Source organism: Penicillium daleae (genome assembly GCF_028827525.1).
Source record: "Penicillium daleae strain IBT 16125 chromosome Unknown utg000009l_segment0_segment0, whole genome shotgun sequence".
Classification (NCBI taxonomy): Eukaryota; Fungi; Ascomycota; class Eurotiomycetes; order Eurotiales; family Aspergillaceae; genus Penicillium; species Penicillium daleae.
Window position 1 is genome coordinate 2913338 of NW_026623157.1, and position 15767 is coordinate 2929104.

Genomic DNA, 15767 nt, shown 5'->3' on the forward strand with positions numbered 1-15767 from the left:
CTCGACACCCCTACAAGCTACGCCTTGCCCTTCCAGAAGCTACTTGGCCAACACTACGTGAATAATGTCTGGTGTTCTCTGGTCTCTGGTCGGCAAGAGGGTTCTCGCCGAGTCGACAAGGAATCACTTTGGAACTGAGGTATGTTTGTTGATTGACGGGCTAGTACGGATTAAAGAGACAACTGAGCTAACCCCACGGCTGATTCTCTAGGACCCTTACTTCGAACAAGTCCCTGCGTCACGTCTCGGAAAAGCGTTCGGCAAGAAGACTCAAAAGCGTCGCAAAGCTACCCCGCCTGGCCTATCGGAGAAAGATGCCAAAATCCTCACCCAGGTCAAGCGCAGAGCGTACCGGCTCGACTATGCCCTGTTCAACCTGTGCGGAGTCCGCTTTGGCTGGGGTAGCGTGATTGGTATCATTCCCTTGTAAGTCTCGAAATCTAATCTACACCCAACAATTCATAAAACCCCGGAACTGACGAATTGCCCTTCTATAGCATCGGAGATGCTGGAGACGCCGCACTTGCCTTGATGGTCGTGAGAAAATGCGAAGAGATCGACGGTGGACTTCCATCGCGTTTGCGCATGATGATGCTTATCAATGTCATCATCGACTTCTTCATCGGCCTCGTTCCTTTCATTGGCGATATCGCGGATGCAGTGTACAAGTGCAACACAAGAAATGCCGTCATTCTTGAAAAGCACCTTCGTGAAAAGGGCGCCAAGACAATCAAGAAGCAGGCTAAACGACAAGACCTTCCGGCCATTGAAAACAGACAACCAGAACGAATCGTCGATCACAGCCTTCCAGAGGAATGGGACAAGCAGGAGAGCGGCGTGGTAGAGAATTCGCCGCCTGGCTATCGCGAGCATACGATGTCGGGAATCCAACCGACAGACAATGCCGATAGCCAGCCAACCAGTCCTCCCCGCGCGAAGAAGTCTCGTGATAGTCGTGGCTCTAGCAGGTGGTTTGGTGGGTCGCGCCGGCGAGAGGATGACCTGGAGCGAGGAAGATGATGGATATGCCCCAAAGCAAGATTGACGACAAGAGATACCCTTTCGGACTGGGTTGAGGACTGACTCAGGCAATGACTGCTGCAGGATGGTTCTGGATGGTTTGTTTCACATATCGCATCTCCCATAGTAATTCAATTAGCAAGTCCATAGTAATTCAATTAGCAAGTGGCTTCTGGACGAGACCTCATGCATCCGTAGCAGAACTTGGAGCTGTAATTATCGCTGGATTGGTTTGCGACCGTGACTCCGGAATTACCCTTGACATTCCCAACATGTCCACCGCACAACGGGCATAAAGCATCGTCCGATCCGGTGGTAGACTCAAGTTTGTTGGCAGTTCTCGACACATTCGCCATGACACCACGGTACTTTTCTCCCTGCGTCCGAACGTAGCGCATCATGAGCTCATCAATAGACAGGTTCTTGGTCAGGACATTGTCTGAAACAGGCTCATCAGGGATAACGATGTCTGACAGCTCCTTGCAGACACCCTTAAACTGTTCAAGCTCAGGCTTAGACAGATCACGGAGCGGGAAGTCAAAGGCTACACCCCAAGGCGTCATGCCGTCGGAGACTGACCACGTTAACGAGGCACCTCGGCCCTTGGCAACCCCGGCAAGTGTCTTCGCTGCAAGTCGAGTATCCGAGTCGCCCCAGATCACAGTCTCGCAACCCAGACTCTTGGCATATCCAGCAACAAGTCTAGTCAATAGCACGGAGTCGAGGTCGGCCTTGGAGGTTGCAGTGGAGATAGCAGCTCGGAACGCCGTGAGACGATACTCATCCGACCGTGATTCGTCATCGATATATCTTGGACCAGCATACTCTTGGATGATTTCCTTCATATCGGGGACGTACTCGAAGACACTGTGAAGTGGCAGTCGTGTGAAAGTAAGCTTCGAGAAAGCCTTCGTAACGGCCTCATAAACCTGATCGTGTTTGGTATCTGGCGTGAGAATGGTCGACGGATCGACAACGATCATATTGAGTTCATAACCAATATTGACGAAGGTCTTGGCGAGTTGGCGTTCAATATCGCCGTTGAGGATATGCAACAGGACCGACGAGGAGACACCCAGGGACAGTGGGAGCAGCAGCTTGGGTGCTTGACCAATTGTCTTTTTCATTTGTTTGTATTTGGACATCCGCATAAGCACTTTGTGGGAGGCGAAAGCTTTGAAACACTCCCTGGAGAAGTCTTTAGTACTCTGCAACGAACTGGATGGACAAGATAGAGAAGTTGATAATGCGTGACATACCCACAATAATGCCTCTTTCGGGTATCTAGGATAGCCTCTGCATCCTTGCAGTCCATGCAAGGACGGACCAACTCTTTAGCCGGCATTGCTGCGTAATTAGATCTGATTTCTTGAGCAAGATCGCCGATCTCTAAAGAGCTCAAGAAAAAGTAGATGGTGGCGGTTGGACAGCGGGCGGGAGGCTTAGGTAAGATTCCACACGCGGCTTCCCCGGGCCTTTTCAGGCCACGCAATTGAGCTCGACGGTTCCGGATGAGCTTCGGTGGATCTGCCCTGGAAGACACCTTTCGCTTTCAATCTCTCATCCTGCGCATTTTGGATGCGGCGTGGTTTTGAATCGCTTTTCTCTCCGAACCCTGGGGCCTGGCTTGCTTCTTCTTCACGGTCGCAATGAAAGGTTGGCTCCGGACACTCGGCCTAACGGCCATGCTTGCGGGCTCCGTGCTTGCGAATGATGTGGAAATTGTGAGTGGCGTCGCGTTGTCGCTTGAAAAAGTTCCCCCAAATCTGAACGCTGGCATTCTGACGATGTTGATATTCTAGAAATCTGACGAAGCGCACCGACAACGATGCTCAGGGATGTACAGTCGGAAGGCTTGGGGCGGCAACGTCGACCCCTTTCTCTTGGTCAAGTTCTCGAAAGCCGAGAACTTGGAGGGGGACCCTCTCGCCAGTTTGGTGATCTTTGAATGGAATGATGAAGAATTGATCGGCCAGTACCGATCTGCCGATGCTGAGGTATGCCCCCGAATGCGCGTCCTGACAGAATTGGGAACTGACAGAAACCACCTCAGATGAAAGATACCATTTGTGACGAGGCAGCCGTGGATGCGAAGCTGTGCGCACAAGAAGATGTCGGCTCCTTCATTCTTACCAAAAACGCCACCGAGGCCTCCCAAAGCCCGATTATCTCCAAGGCCGTTCATCTGAACAATCCAGATGCTATCAAGTACCCAGTGCACAAGACTGGTTTCTACTGTGTGAGCACCTACGCATACTCTGGGGAGGACTATAACGCGGTGATTACTTTCCGTAACTCATACGGAGAGCTTCCTGCGGCGCAAATCGCTAAGCTACCGTTCTACGGGGCTTTGACAATCGTCTACGCTGTGGTTGGAATGTAAGTTGTCATTGGACTCGGTGTATTCCAGAGAGACGCTGACATATTCATAGGTTCTGGGCGTTCCTATATGTTCAAAACCGCCATGATATTTGTAAGACAGTAATCACTCTGCTGGGCGATACAGTGCTAACCATAAACAGTGCCTGTCCAAAACTACATTACCGCAATCCTTGTCTTCTTGATTGTCGAGCAACTGATGACCTGGGGCTTCTATGGTATGCTATTTGTCTCGGTGTCTTTCTGTTCAACAATCTAACTTTTCCCAGACTACCAAAACCGACATGGATTGAATACTATGGCCAAGGCGTTGATGGTTATTGTTGCTATTCTCAATGCTGGCCGAAATGCCTTCTCATTCTTCCTCCTTCTCATTGTCTGCATGGGTTATGGTGTCGTCAAGCCTTCTCTGGGCCGTACCATGGTCTATGTCCGCATCTTGGCCTTTGCACATTTCATCTTTGCCATGGTCTATTCGATCGCCAGTTTGTCCATTACCCCCGAAGGAGCTGGCCCACTGGTTCTCCTGATCGTTCTGCCCCTGGCCGGTACATTGACGGCTTTCTATGTGTGGACCTTGAACTCGCTCAACGCCACCATGAAGGACCTCATCGATCGTAAGCAGAAGACTAAGGCGCTGATGTACAAGAAGCTGTGGTGGTGCATCCTTGGTAGCATTGTCGTGATTTTCGGCTTCTTTTTCATCAACTCCTTTGCCTTTGCTGGTCGCAGCGATGCCAGCTTCGTTCCCGAACATTGGAAGACGCGATGGTTCGTGCTGGATGGCTGGCTCAACCTGGTCTACCTGTTCGATATTGCCTTTGTGGCTTACCTCTGGCGACCAACTGTGAACAACCGGCGCTTCGCCATGAGTGATGAGGTATGTGATCTATTCTCAGAACATTGTGTTGAAAATGACATATTGATGGCTTCTTGCAGCTCGCCCAAGATGACGACGGTTTCGAGATTCGCTCATTCGGCAGTGGCCTTGACGAGGAAGATCCTTTGGAAGCTCCTCCCGAGTATCCTGGCAGCTCCGCTGCGATTGGCCGTCGCGACTTGTCGCCCGTGCCGCCCAAGCCTGTCTCGGCACCAAACCAGCGCGCCTCCCTCGACGAGGAGACTATCTTTGCCGTTGGTGAGGATGGAGACAAATGGTCGGATGAGGACGAATCTCCTCGTAACTCCAGCGAAAGACAAAGACTGACCCATTAGAATGGACCATGAGTCGAATTGTCTTGGGCCAGAGGTTTGTCTTTGTTGACCGGGGCTTATCGGGCATTTCTGGGGACAGTGTGAGAATCCACTGTCCAGGGTCTAGCTCCAGCTTCATGCATGTCACGGCGTTTGTTCCCCTTTCTGTTTTGTTTAGTGTGATGGGAATTTGATATACCTGGTTGGACCTGGCTTGTGTGTTGGACCTCGAAATATACTTGGAATGGCTTGCTGCAGTAACAGGACTCTCCTAGCTGCTGAATTTAAATAGTTCTTGACAGTCTGTACAAATATTAAAGACGGAACTTTACATCTTTTCTATCCAGTATACAGTGCTCTCGTAGTCTGGGGCCGAATTCGACAGAAGCCCATCGACCACTGCGGGTCCTGTTGACAGCTTGAGTCATACAGAACCTCCTCTTGACCTTATATTGGACCTTTCCTTTCCCACTTCCTATAATTTTGTAAATTTTATAAGCTGGTACTTGATTGAATTTATGTCATCTGTCTATATACCTTACAACTATACCCAACACCCCGTCACTGAAAACAAACTTCCTGCGCTGACCACCACCGTCCGATAAGAAAAGCATATCGTCGCGCCGCACTCCGCCAGGCACAGAGCCAGAGCACGCGCACCTCCAACCCAACCTTTCAAAAGCCATCAATCCCCCAACCAGAGCCGGTCAAACACCTCTCAAGCTTCATATATGCGGCCTACCTCGATATTCATCCAAATAGACGCGTAAAGCCCACTGATCCCCCTCCAATCCCTCCTCCTACAATGACGCAAGACCCCGCCAGCCTCGACGACCGTCCAACATCTCCAAGCATACCCCTCGCTCTACACAACTACATTCCTTCCCCGATCCAGCCAAGCTCCAAAACCTCCGAGCGCCTGCACCAGCAATGCATCGACCTCCTCGTCGGAGTCGACGAGCTACAGAGCCTTCTCAAGTCCACCCTGCGCAATCCGCAGCTCGTGGAGGTGCGCCAGTTCCGGTCCAACGTGACCTCAGAGCTGAAGATGCTGCAGAAATTGGAGCAGCGCTTTCAGAGTAACGCTAGCACCGGTACCGGCACCGGCACCAGCACCAGCGAAACAAAGGCTCAGAGCCAGAGTCATAGCCAGGATAACGATAGCGACGAGGACGAGAATGCCGCACAAGAGGATGATTCGGTTGAAATGCGACTGATGCATGCGCTGCGGTCGTCGAATTTACCATTCTACCAAGCTGTGTGGGATATTGCGAGGGGTTCGTGCTACGGGCTTCTTGCGCTTGGGAAGCGATTCTATTGGGATGGACACGCGAAGGGCTTTGAGAAAGAGAAGAGTGCGCCAAAGACTGCTGGGAAAAAGGGTGGCGGGGAGAAACAACCTAACAAGGATAAACGCAAAAGTGTCTTTGTGGATATTGTGGCAGACGATGGGGAGGAATGGGTGAAAGTTTCGACCATGTCGGAAAGTAGATTACTGTTCGAGATGGCTAAGAAAGGGTGGGAGCGGGACTCGGAGGACGAGTGTATGTCCGATGAGGGGAGTGATGGGCCTCGACGACGGACGGTGCTACGGAACTTTGATGGTTCGGACTACGAGGAGGACGATGATGAGGACGAGCTGGAGCTCATCAAGTTGGCCCGGGATCTGAGAAAAGCCGCTGATGCTACACGGTTGCGGTATACACACCCACGACTACGAGTGGTACTGCCTAAAATCAGGGAAGGAAATGTTCCTGAAATTGATGGTATTCTCCGCGAGATGCGCAGCTATGGCGTGAAGGTCGAATGCCAGGAGACACTAGCCAGAGCTGCAGATTCCAAAAAGCCCGAGCTGAAATGCCTGCTACCTCGGCCTTTTAAGCGCTTCACTCCCATCTTGAATGTGGATTGCACCCTCCTACTCGCCCTAGTGTCTGACCTGTCCCATGCCAAGGAGATCGTTCCATCGCCCAGCTTTCATAGAGCTATTCTTCGGCAGATTGAGATTGAGAAGCAGCAGCCACTGCTCCAAGCTGAGCTCTGGCCCGCCATGGGTGATCATGAGCTGGTGTGTACAGACGAGGCGGCAACTCGCATGCGGGAAATTGTGCAACTCATAGGCACTGATACCGAGAAAGAAAGGACGAAGATTATGATGGGTGATCCTCCATACGATCAAATGGACCGACAATCTGCCCTTCAAAAGTTCCAGGAGTTGTCGGACTGGCAGGTGCCAGCACACTGGAAAATACCCATCAAGGTCGTCGACGCGCAACCAGCTATCACCACGGCAAAATCGGAGGGAAAACTGCCTGCAGTGGCCGATCGAGTTGCCGAAGGGTTATCAGATATCAACCACAGCGTATTCATGTATGGATGGGTGACGGGAATGACGACCATTTCCAGCAATCGCACAATTGATAAGCAGATCGAAACGACAATCGAGAACAACCGAGGCACTGATGAAGACCTCGAGGGGCCCATGGTCTGGATCTGTGACACAGCCCGAAGTTTGGCAGGCAAAGAAAAAGACCGCAAAGCATAAAGTGGAGGGATGGTATCGCCAGTTGTTCATCGACTGCGCAGTTTCAGCAAAGGCCCTCTTGTAGAAATAGACCAAGTTCCTTGTTCAAGAAACATCACAGATTGGCATGTGCCTCGCGGATAGATATTGCATGATAGAAATCACGGTAGCCCAAGAAACTAGTCTTGTCCACCGAGAGTTTTAAGGATCGAGCTCAGTAATCAAATACATCCGAATCGTAGTGGAAGTTGCTTCGAAATTGTAACTGATAGGCCTACTTGTCGGCCGGCCTGGCCGGTTCATCAGGAAGCCAGAACACGATGTCCTTGTCTGCAGTAGCGATCATGTTGTACCGCGGGTTATACTCAATGAGAGCGGTCCGACCTCGGTGAGGCAATTTGGTTGTGGGTTGTAGTGCAGCATTGTTGTGTTGTCCCTCTCGTACATCATTGAGGTCCCACACCAGCACGTCTTGCTGCTCGCCATTGCCGCCAATCACAAACCGTCCATCGGGGGTGAAGCACGCGTCACCTTGACCCAAAGGCTTGCCCGTGGTCGATACTGGGGCAGCACGGCCAGGTGATCCACTTTTTCCGGACAAGAAAGCCTTGACTGCACCGTCATAGGCATCCAGTATGTAATGTCCAGGGTAGTCGGTTCCAACCATTAGGAACTTTCCATCATTGGAAAACTCCAGCTTAGTCCAACCATGTCCGCGAGTCGAGGGTGCATAGATCTCCTCGAATGGAGCAAGGTCAAAGGTGGAAAAGGGCGCTTTATCGTAATTTCGGAAATCGTAGAGGAGGACAGAGGAGGTCGACTGCGATGCGATCGCAATGACCGAGGCCGAAGGGTCAAATGCCACGAGGTATGGGGTCGCCAATTTGAGTTTTCCCTGTGGGTTGCGGGAACCGAGATCCCAGACTGTGACTGTGTCGTCTTTGGAGCAAGAAATGAAGGCATCGCTGCCTGGGGACATCGCCAGACATGTGACCTTGTCTGTGTGACCTGTGAAGTAGCGCACATATCCTTCATTGTGAAGGTCCAGCAACCGCAGAGAATCTACCGGACAAGTTAAGTTATACAAGTTCCTATCCAACGCTATTCGGTGCACTTACGGTCAACCTTGGTACTGGCGTGTAGTACCTGACGAGAGTGATGGGTGAATCGGGCGAGGTGGACACCGTATTTCTTGCTCGGAACCGATTTGGTGGATTTACCTTCCTTGACATCGAAGATCTGAATGGTCTCGTCGTCGCCAGCGGCGACTACATAGTCGCCCTGGTCATCAAAGTCTAGAGAGGTGGTGTAATTCGACGTGGACTCCGACTTGGAGCTTTTGAAGGACTAAATCAAGACAGTCAGCGGCGGTATGGGCACGGACTTGAGGCGGTCCATTGGCTATCTTACCTTGCAGGGACGATATCCGCGAATGACATCAGGTATTCTCTGAGACTGCTGAGCAGTCTGAGTAGTCGGCTGAGACGCCGCTGGCTGCTGCTGGCCCTCCGCCATACTGGGAGTGTAGTTGGTGCAGATAGATGTTGAGGAGACTGGTCAAGAGGGTGCCAGACGAAGAGGACGAAGAGCTCGTGGTAGCGAAGGAGATGAGTAGGAAAGAAAACGGGAAAAGGAAAAATGGAGAGAGAGAGAGCTTCAGGTTGTTAGGGCGGAAGGCCCAGCGTCGCGCTTTCCGCTTTGAGCCAGACAAAGAAGCTCTCCACGCGCGCCTTCTTTTTTGGTGGAAACTGCGGATTTACTTTCCACCGACTCACCGCCCCCGGGGTCGGAGGTTGGCAGGCGCCATTGGCCAATCACGGAGGCCGATTTTCGGCCATCGATAACCGAAGGTAAGCTTTGGGAAGCATCTCAGCGAACGAACTCCACCCAGCGCCTCGATCTGACAGTCTGACAATCTGAAAACTTAACTGGCCCACGATATATAAAAGAGTTGCCTTCTCGAATAAGACTCGCCAGCATTATATCCTTTTGTACTCTCTCGTCGCGCGCTTGCCTCGTTCTTTGCCGCTGTCGCCCCTCCGATCTCTCCCCGATCGCCATAAAACCCGTCCGGCTCATCCACCGTTCGCCGCGACAGGCTTACTTTTGAGTCACGATGTCTACTACAACTGGGTATGGTATTGACAGTAATCAGATTCAACGAACCATTTGCGCTAACCTCGTGTGTTCTTGCAATAGGGCATTCCTCGCCGGAGGTCTCGCAGCATGCGGTGCCGTTACTGTCACGCACAGTTTCGAGACCGTTAAGATTCGGTAAGCCTCGGAGACTGAATCGCCTTGGTCGCCTGATATTAGAAATGGATATTAGAAATGGCGCTGACTACCTCAAGGCTACAACTCCAGGGTGAATTGCAGGCGAAGAACGAAGGTGTGAAGAAGTATCGGGGTGTCTTGCACGGTATCAAGGTTATCCTTCAAAATGAAGGCCCCCGAGGATTATTTCGGGGCATTGGATCTGCCGTGAGTGAATTGATGTTCCCATGGCATCCTCCATCGAAGCTCGAGGCAATCTAACGCACGTATGATATCTAGTACATCTACCAGGTCCTCTTGAACGGCTGCCGTCTCGGCTTTTACGAACCCATCCGCGCTAACCTCACAACTACCTTATATAACGATCCAAAGGTACAATCCCTCGGCGTCAATGTTTTCGCCGGTGCGGCGTCTGGTGTTATTGGTGCGGCTGCCGGATCTCCTTTCTTCCTAGTGAAGACCCGCCTGCAGTCCTATTCGCCCTTCCTCCCTGTCGGGACTCAGCATAACTATAAGAACTCGATCGATGGCTTGAGCAAGATCTATAGAAGCGAGGGTGTTAAGGGTATATACCGTGGCGTTGGGGCTGCTATGATCCGTACCAGCTTCGGCAGTTCTGTTCAACTCCCCACATACTTCTTTGCTAAGCGCCGCCTGACTCGGCACTTGGGGATGGAGGAAGGCCCCGCTTTGCATTTGGCTAGCAGCGCGGCTTCTGGCTTTGTTGTGTGTTGCGTTATGCATCCTCCTGGTATGTCTGACACTTTTCCAGTATATAGGCGATGTTGTGGCTAACAAACCAATCTTCTAGATACCATTATGGCTCGCATGTACAATCAGACTGGTAACCTTTACCAGGGTGTCTTCGATTGCCTGTTCAAGACTATCCGCACCGAGGGTGTTTTGGCTATCTACAAGGGCTTCTTCGCTCATCTGGCCCGTATCCTTCCCCACACTGTAAGTCTGCATTACCTGAGCATTGGGTAAAATCTGGGCACGTACTAACCCAATGATTCCTAGATCTTGACCCTTAGCTTGGCCGAGCAGACCAACAAGCTGATGCGCCGCGTTGAGGACCGTATCTTGCCGGATTCCTTCCGCGAGAAGATCTAGTTGGGGAACCCCTAAAATTCTTGAGCTCTGCCCATCCCAGCCATTCCATTGCATGAAGATTTACTTTCATCTTTGATTCTTTTAGATATGCTGACCTGCATTGAGCGAGGTGGACTTTGCGATCCCAGGTTTCTTGGAAATAGATTTGGCGTTTGGACCGCCAATTTTTTTTTTGGTGGACATGTCTTGTTTGTGTTTGTCTTTTTCGTGGTTATCTTTATTGTCTTTGTACATACGACGGTGAATTTAGAGTAATATTGAAATAAATTATTTTAGATTTCAAGGGTTTTGTCCTGCCATTGCTTTTATATAGGTGTAAGCCGAAGTGTCTATTTCACAATATTAGTTCTATGGTCAACTCTCCCTTGATACTCTCATCAATCTCATGACTTGGACTTATGAATGATGCCGTCTGGGTGACAATTGTCAAACCAAGCACCAGTGGAAGGGCCTATGTTCCATGGAAACCGGGGGCATGCTGACTATAATGCCATGTTTCCCTGGTAGAATTTCTTCCAAAGTTCGACTCGATGACCGAAAATAAGTTCTAGTACTTGACAAAGAAACGGGAAGCAACTTCGATCTTCTATCGAGGACAGCGGTGACAGGGGGAGAAGCTTCAAGGTATCTTCAATACACGACTATGTGGTGATTAACTAGACTAAATGCCTAACCAGTATACAACCACTCACATAGTTTCAATAAGAGGATATCGACAACCTCTATCTCTGAAGATCATCAACGCAGACCGACAAGCCAAAATCATTCGCACGTTCTGGTCTCCACAACACGTGACCCGTGGGTTTCGGCAAGCCCTACCCGAGATAACTGGACGCACCCTGGATATCAACCTGCTTTAGTGGACTATACACGCTGTTGCTCTAGCATTATCATGTCTTCCTAGATGGAAACTACAGCAAAATTTGTTCCAATATCCCGTGAGAAGAACTTTGCCTTCAAAAGCCTAATGTATCTAGCCTGTACGAACGCCTAAGCCAATTTGCACCTCCGTTCTCGTCACCCAGCCAGGCACTATGCAGGAGGCTCTATGTAACTATATTCCTGAAATATTACATAAAGAACCCTTGTATCCGTGCCTTTCTGCCCACCCACCGCTTCCGCTTGTGGGTGCGCCCGCAATCCCCGTCGCTTTGGAAGAAATCGTCAAATTTATCAAAGAACTAGCTAGTTATCAATAAAAAATAGCTCTCCTGCCTCTCTAGCCTCTCTCTCGCGTACAATCGCCCGTTGAATACTATCCTCCGATCTCTGTGTGGGTTCGTAGCCATACACCTTCTTGAACTGCTTAGCTAGCTTCCTCTCCTCCGCCATCTCTTCTTCCTTCCTGGCTACAATTGACCGATTTTCATCGCGTGTAGTCAATATACCAGTTAAACTAAGCAATTTGACCTGCCGCTTAGTGTATTTGCGATTTATTGGCACCTGCGCGGCCCTGATTCGCTGAATTGTATTCTGCGTCATCGCCAGCTCCTCCTGCTTCTCCCGCTGGTGGGCGAAAATCTTAGTAAGATTTCGCTGCGCCCTATCTGATAGAGTACTAAGCTCCTTTATAATCTTCGTCTGGTTCTTCTCTAGTGCCTCAATAGTTTTTGGAGGGCTATTTTCTATACTAGAAGACGAGAGATTTGGTGGTGGTGAATGGTGATAGTGTATGCGAGCCCCATGAGCGAAAATCTGGTGCATATAGATCAGGAATCTCTAGTTAATTCGCAAGATTCTCAATAATCTTACTACCGTCAACTGGATAGATACCACGATCTCTAAAGGATTCGCGGATAATTCACTGCGTAAAGGCCTTCTTGCGAATTAGACCGATAATCGCGAGGAAATCAGATTTCCTATACGGCTTGCCACCCTAGAAAGCTAGCTCATTATTCATCAACCGAAATTGCTGCTTATAATTCAGAAAGGGCTTTCCGTCAAGTGGCTAGCAAATATACGTTGAATACGGTATAAATACAAAAGGGATAATCACATTATCTTCGTATATTTCCAGAAATTCGAATATCAGATAGCGCTTTTCGCCCCGTTTCACGCGATAAGAGGTTAGATGAATAAAATAATATAGCCAGGATAGGGCTAATTCATTAGAAATCCAGCTATTCGGAGAGATAGCCGTTATCGTATTAGGTAGCAGATTTTCGCTACCGTAGAACCAGGCCTCCATAGGATTTTTACCAGTTCCTTTAAAAATAAAGAGCGGGTCTATATGCCAGCTATCCGCAGCAATACACTCTAAAGCAGTAATATTTTCGCCTCTTTCGGTTTCTGCGAGATCAGGGCAAGATGATTTAGACCCGATAACGTTTCTCGATCGCCCTTGACCAGGTTAAAAGCCGTATTCATCGAAGTTATATACTAGCCGGGTAGGGACGTCATAGAGGATAATTGCAAGCTAGTCGTACCAATGCTAAAGAAGCCCTGTATCCTCCGCTTGGATTCGCTTCAGTTCCTTAGTCTTTTGCTTTACAGGGCCTAGACCAAGATCCTTTAGTAGACGCTTTATAAAGGCATACGGCCAATTTTTACCGACCTGCCTATCCGGCTGGCCTGCTCGCGCTACTGCGCGATTTGCCCACGCGCCTACTACCGATGCGGTAGGTGGGAGGTTCCAATTATGTATTTAGACCATCCAGTTGACCAAGGCCTTCTCCTAGTGTAGCTCCAGGAGATTCTTTAGCGATTTAGTAGGTTTAATAGGCGATTTAGCCTTTTTAACGCGATCGTTCAAGGTAGCGCGAGATACACCGAATTGACGCGCAATCTTCGCGATTTTTGGCTTCTTTTGGATAATACCGCTTTGCAGGCTTCGGCCATGCGAGATTCATCAAAATCGAGATCTTTAGGCATATTGGGCGGTTGAATTGGCTAGTAGTAGGCTACTGGTAAAAAAGCGACGGGGATTGCGGAATGACGGGGATTACGGGCGCACCCACAAGCGGAAGCGGTGGGTGGCCAGAAAGGCACGGATAAACCGCTCAAAAGGCCGAGTGCTACAGTAGCAGGTTGACCGTGGAAGCTCGTGGCCCCCAATTCCCTCGCCACAATAATTTCCTTCCAGTTGTTCCTACTGGATAATTTCCAAGTTCCCCATAACTCGGCCCCGCTCCTGGTCCCTCGCCGAGAACTCATATTGAGGCACTACGAGACACTTCCCCAATCAAGAAGGAAGTATCTGCGGCTCCGTGCGTAGGGCAATAGGGGCCCTGCCAAGTTCCTTGACACCCATTCTGCTATAAAAGTTAGACAATACCCGTTGAATACTCAAATTTTCAAGAAATATACAATATTTGATTCATTTAAATATCATCATGCCATCGTTCAAGACTATCCTCCTTCCCCTAGCCCTCCTCGTGGCCACTGCCACTGCAGACACCTGCCCCGGAGATTGGTTGTCAAACACCTTTAATGGCGATACAAAATGCTGTTATGGAAACATGCTAGTTGAAGACCGTGATGCATTCTGCTGCGTCTACGACCTGACTCCTCCTCCCGTGGAAACTATCAGCACGTCGACAGCCACTTCCTCAACCGATGACTATGCTGGTTGGTCTACCGCCGGCGAATGCTTCACGAAGGTTCCTTTCAGCGCAAGCAACTATTCGGATCTGGTCTCTTCAGCTTCGTTAAAGATTGCAGCTACTAGAGCGACGGTTGCGAGCAACCAGGCGAGTTCTACAAGCACCAGTTCCAGCTCGACCTCATCGGGTACGGCCTCAGCCACGAATGGTACTAGTTCCAAATCGAGCTCAGCGTCTGCGGCTTCTACCAGCAATGCGGCCATGCCAATTGCTACGGCTCAAGAGATGGTGCTTGGTGGAGCTGCAGTCGTCGTTGGTCTTTTCGTGCTGTGATATGGAACGGATTGACAATGCTTCGTCTGTCTTTTGATACACGTGTAGCAGCGATCCAGTCCGCGCTAATCTGTTAATATCTAAAGGAGAATGGTCATTTGGTACAGAGATCAGCCGTATTGATGTCTATTAGAAAAACCAAATCGATTCCATGTACTTAATGCTACACTTGATTATACATTCCATGCGATACACGTTGATCGCCAATTCTAAAACTCCCAGAACTCCTCGCTGAGTATGCAACCGATCCAACAAATAACACAGCAACATGACAGCAACACCAGCCCAATACAAGAAAGTCTCTACTCTCCAAAAGACGACACAGATGATTCAGTCCACGGAGAATATGGCCTGCAAAGAGCCGACCCCTCTACAATGCCCGCATCCACACCTCCATTCAGCAGAAGCGCCACAACGTCCTGGTTATCCTCCCCCGCTAAAGCCCTATCCAGTGGAGTCTCTACCGGATCACTAAAATCATAGATATTGACATCCGCTCCCCGCTTCAGCAAAAGCTCCACAATGGAAATGTTCCCTTTCTCCGCAGCGTAGAAGATGGGTGTTCGACCCGTACTATCTCGGTCATTAGGATCCGCCGCATACGAGAGAAGCAGCCTGACGATCTCGTAGTGTTCGCTCCACGCGGCGATTCCCAAAAGTGTCCTCACAGCTGAGTAGGTATGGTAGCTGCCTTTAGAATTTGGATCAGCGCCAAGTCTGAGAAGTCGCTTTGCGGTGTCTTCTCCGCCGTTGTATGCGGCATCGAAGAGCGCCCATCCTCCTTGTCGGATATTGCGGCGGTAGAACCAGTCGTTCAAGCGGGAGTATATTTCCCGGCTTGTGAGGATGAATTGATTGATTTGCCTGTCTGTTTCTAGCAGGTCGGCAATATAATGGAGGATTTCGTTTGGCAAGCATGTGAGAGGCATTTTGCAAGCCCTTGGAACTAGTTGGTCTGGGGTAGGATGGCGAGGAGCTGCTGATTGATTATAGCCGGACCTGGGATAGTGAAGGTCTAATTTTGTGGAGGGAGCGGGAGAGTGACGTGAATGAATCCAGAAAAGTCATAGTTTCCTGTCAATGGGAGGCTTCCGCTGATTAAAATGGAAATTTACTGAAAGAGGATGCCCTTTTAAGGTTGTTTGTCCGTGGGTTTGGCAAACAACTGGCTGCCCGCGACTCAAACAGGAAACTTTAAGGCGTGGAAGAAAAAGATTTGAGCTAGATGGAAATACTAATATCATTTCTTGTTTTCTATTTGAATAAGTGGCCCCGTTTAGTTTCTTCTATGTTTTCTCTGTCCTTTCTATGAATCTCTTATCATATCCTATATTTTATTTGCCCAACTAGCATTGAAGAAAAGAGGCAGGTAATGCTAATATCAATCA

The 15767-nt window shown here is 49.8% G+C and overlaps 8 protein-coding genes across 8 annotated transcripts; 5 read left to right on the forward strand and 3 right to left on the reverse strand.

The window, feature by feature from the left end:
• Positions 1-64: 64 nt before the first annotated feature.
• Positions 65-1020, forward strand: N7458_012201 (DUF4112 domain-containing protein; the record flags this gene model as incomplete). The annotated part of the gene is made up of 3 exons (XM_056915583.1): positions 65-139; positions 212-426; positions 498-1020. 3 exons carry the CDS (start codon positions 65-67, stop codon positions 1018-1020), a joined length of 813 nt encoding a protein of 270 aa, XP_056760337.1.
• Positions 1021-1178: 158 nt separating this feature from the next.
• N7458_012202 (uncharacterized protein) lies at positions 1179-2365 on the reverse strand (the record flags this gene model as incomplete). The annotated part of the gene is made up of 2 exons (XM_056915584.1): positions 1179-2208; positions 2280-2365. The coding sequence occupies 2 exons, from the start codon at positions 2363-2365 to the stop codon at positions 1179-1181; spliced, it is 1116 nt and encodes a 371-aa protein (XP_056760338.1).
• Positions 2366-2669: 304 nt separating this feature from the next.
• N7458_012203 (uncharacterized protein) lies at positions 2670-4614 on the forward strand (the record flags this gene model as incomplete). Its single annotated transcript, XM_056915585.1, has 7 exons — positions 2670-2744; positions 2823-3017; positions 3074-3399; positions 3453-3493; positions 3543-3617; positions 3669-4279; positions 4339-4614. 7 exons carry the CDS (start codon positions 2670-2672, stop codon positions 4612-4614), a joined length of 1599 nt encoding a protein of 532 aa, XP_056760339.1.
• Positions 4615-5398: 784 nt separating this feature from the next.
• N7458_012204 (uncharacterized protein) lies at positions 5399-7138 on the forward strand (the record flags this gene model as incomplete). The annotated part of the gene is made up of 1 exon (XM_056915586.1): positions 5399-7138. One exon carries the CDS (start codon positions 5399-5401, stop codon positions 7136-7138), a length of 1740 nt encoding a protein of 579 aa, XP_056760340.1.
• A 253-nt stretch (positions 7139-7391) lies between these two features.
• Positions 7392-8632, reverse strand: N7458_012205 (WD-repeat containing protein SWD2; the record flags this gene model as incomplete). Its single annotated transcript, XM_056915587.1, has 3 exons — positions 7392-8179; positions 8236-8464; positions 8528-8632. The coding sequence occupies 3 exons, from the start codon at positions 8630-8632 to the stop codon at positions 7392-7394; spliced, it is 1122 nt and encodes a 373-aa protein (XP_056760341.1).
• Positions 8633-9233: 601 nt separating this feature from the next.
• N7458_012206 (putative mitochondrial oxaloacetate transporter (Oac)) lies at positions 9234-10504 on the forward strand (the record flags this gene model as incomplete). Its single annotated transcript, XM_056915588.1, has 6 exons — positions 9234-9250; positions 9317-9391; positions 9469-9598; positions 9671-10142; positions 10203-10348; positions 10412-10504. The coding sequence occupies 6 exons, from the start codon at positions 9234-9236 to the stop codon at positions 10502-10504; spliced, it is 933 nt and encodes a 310-aa protein (XP_056760342.1).
• Positions 10505-13836: 3332 nt separating this feature from the next.
• Positions 13837-14379, forward strand: N7458_012207 (uncharacterized protein; the record flags this gene model as incomplete). The annotated part of the gene is made up of 1 exon (XM_056915589.1): positions 13837-14379. One exon carries the CDS (start codon positions 13837-13839, stop codon positions 14377-14379), a length of 543 nt encoding a protein of 180 aa, XP_056760343.1.
• A 302-nt stretch (positions 14380-14681) lies between these two features.
• Positions 14682-15308, reverse strand: N7458_012208 (ankyrin repeat domain-containing protein; the record flags this gene model as incomplete). Its single annotated transcript, XM_056915590.1, has 1 exon — positions 14682-15308. The coding sequence occupies one exon, from the start codon at positions 15306-15308 to the stop codon at positions 14682-14684; it is 627 nt and encodes a 208-aa protein (XP_056760344.1).
• Positions 15309-15767: the final 459 nt, after the last annotated feature.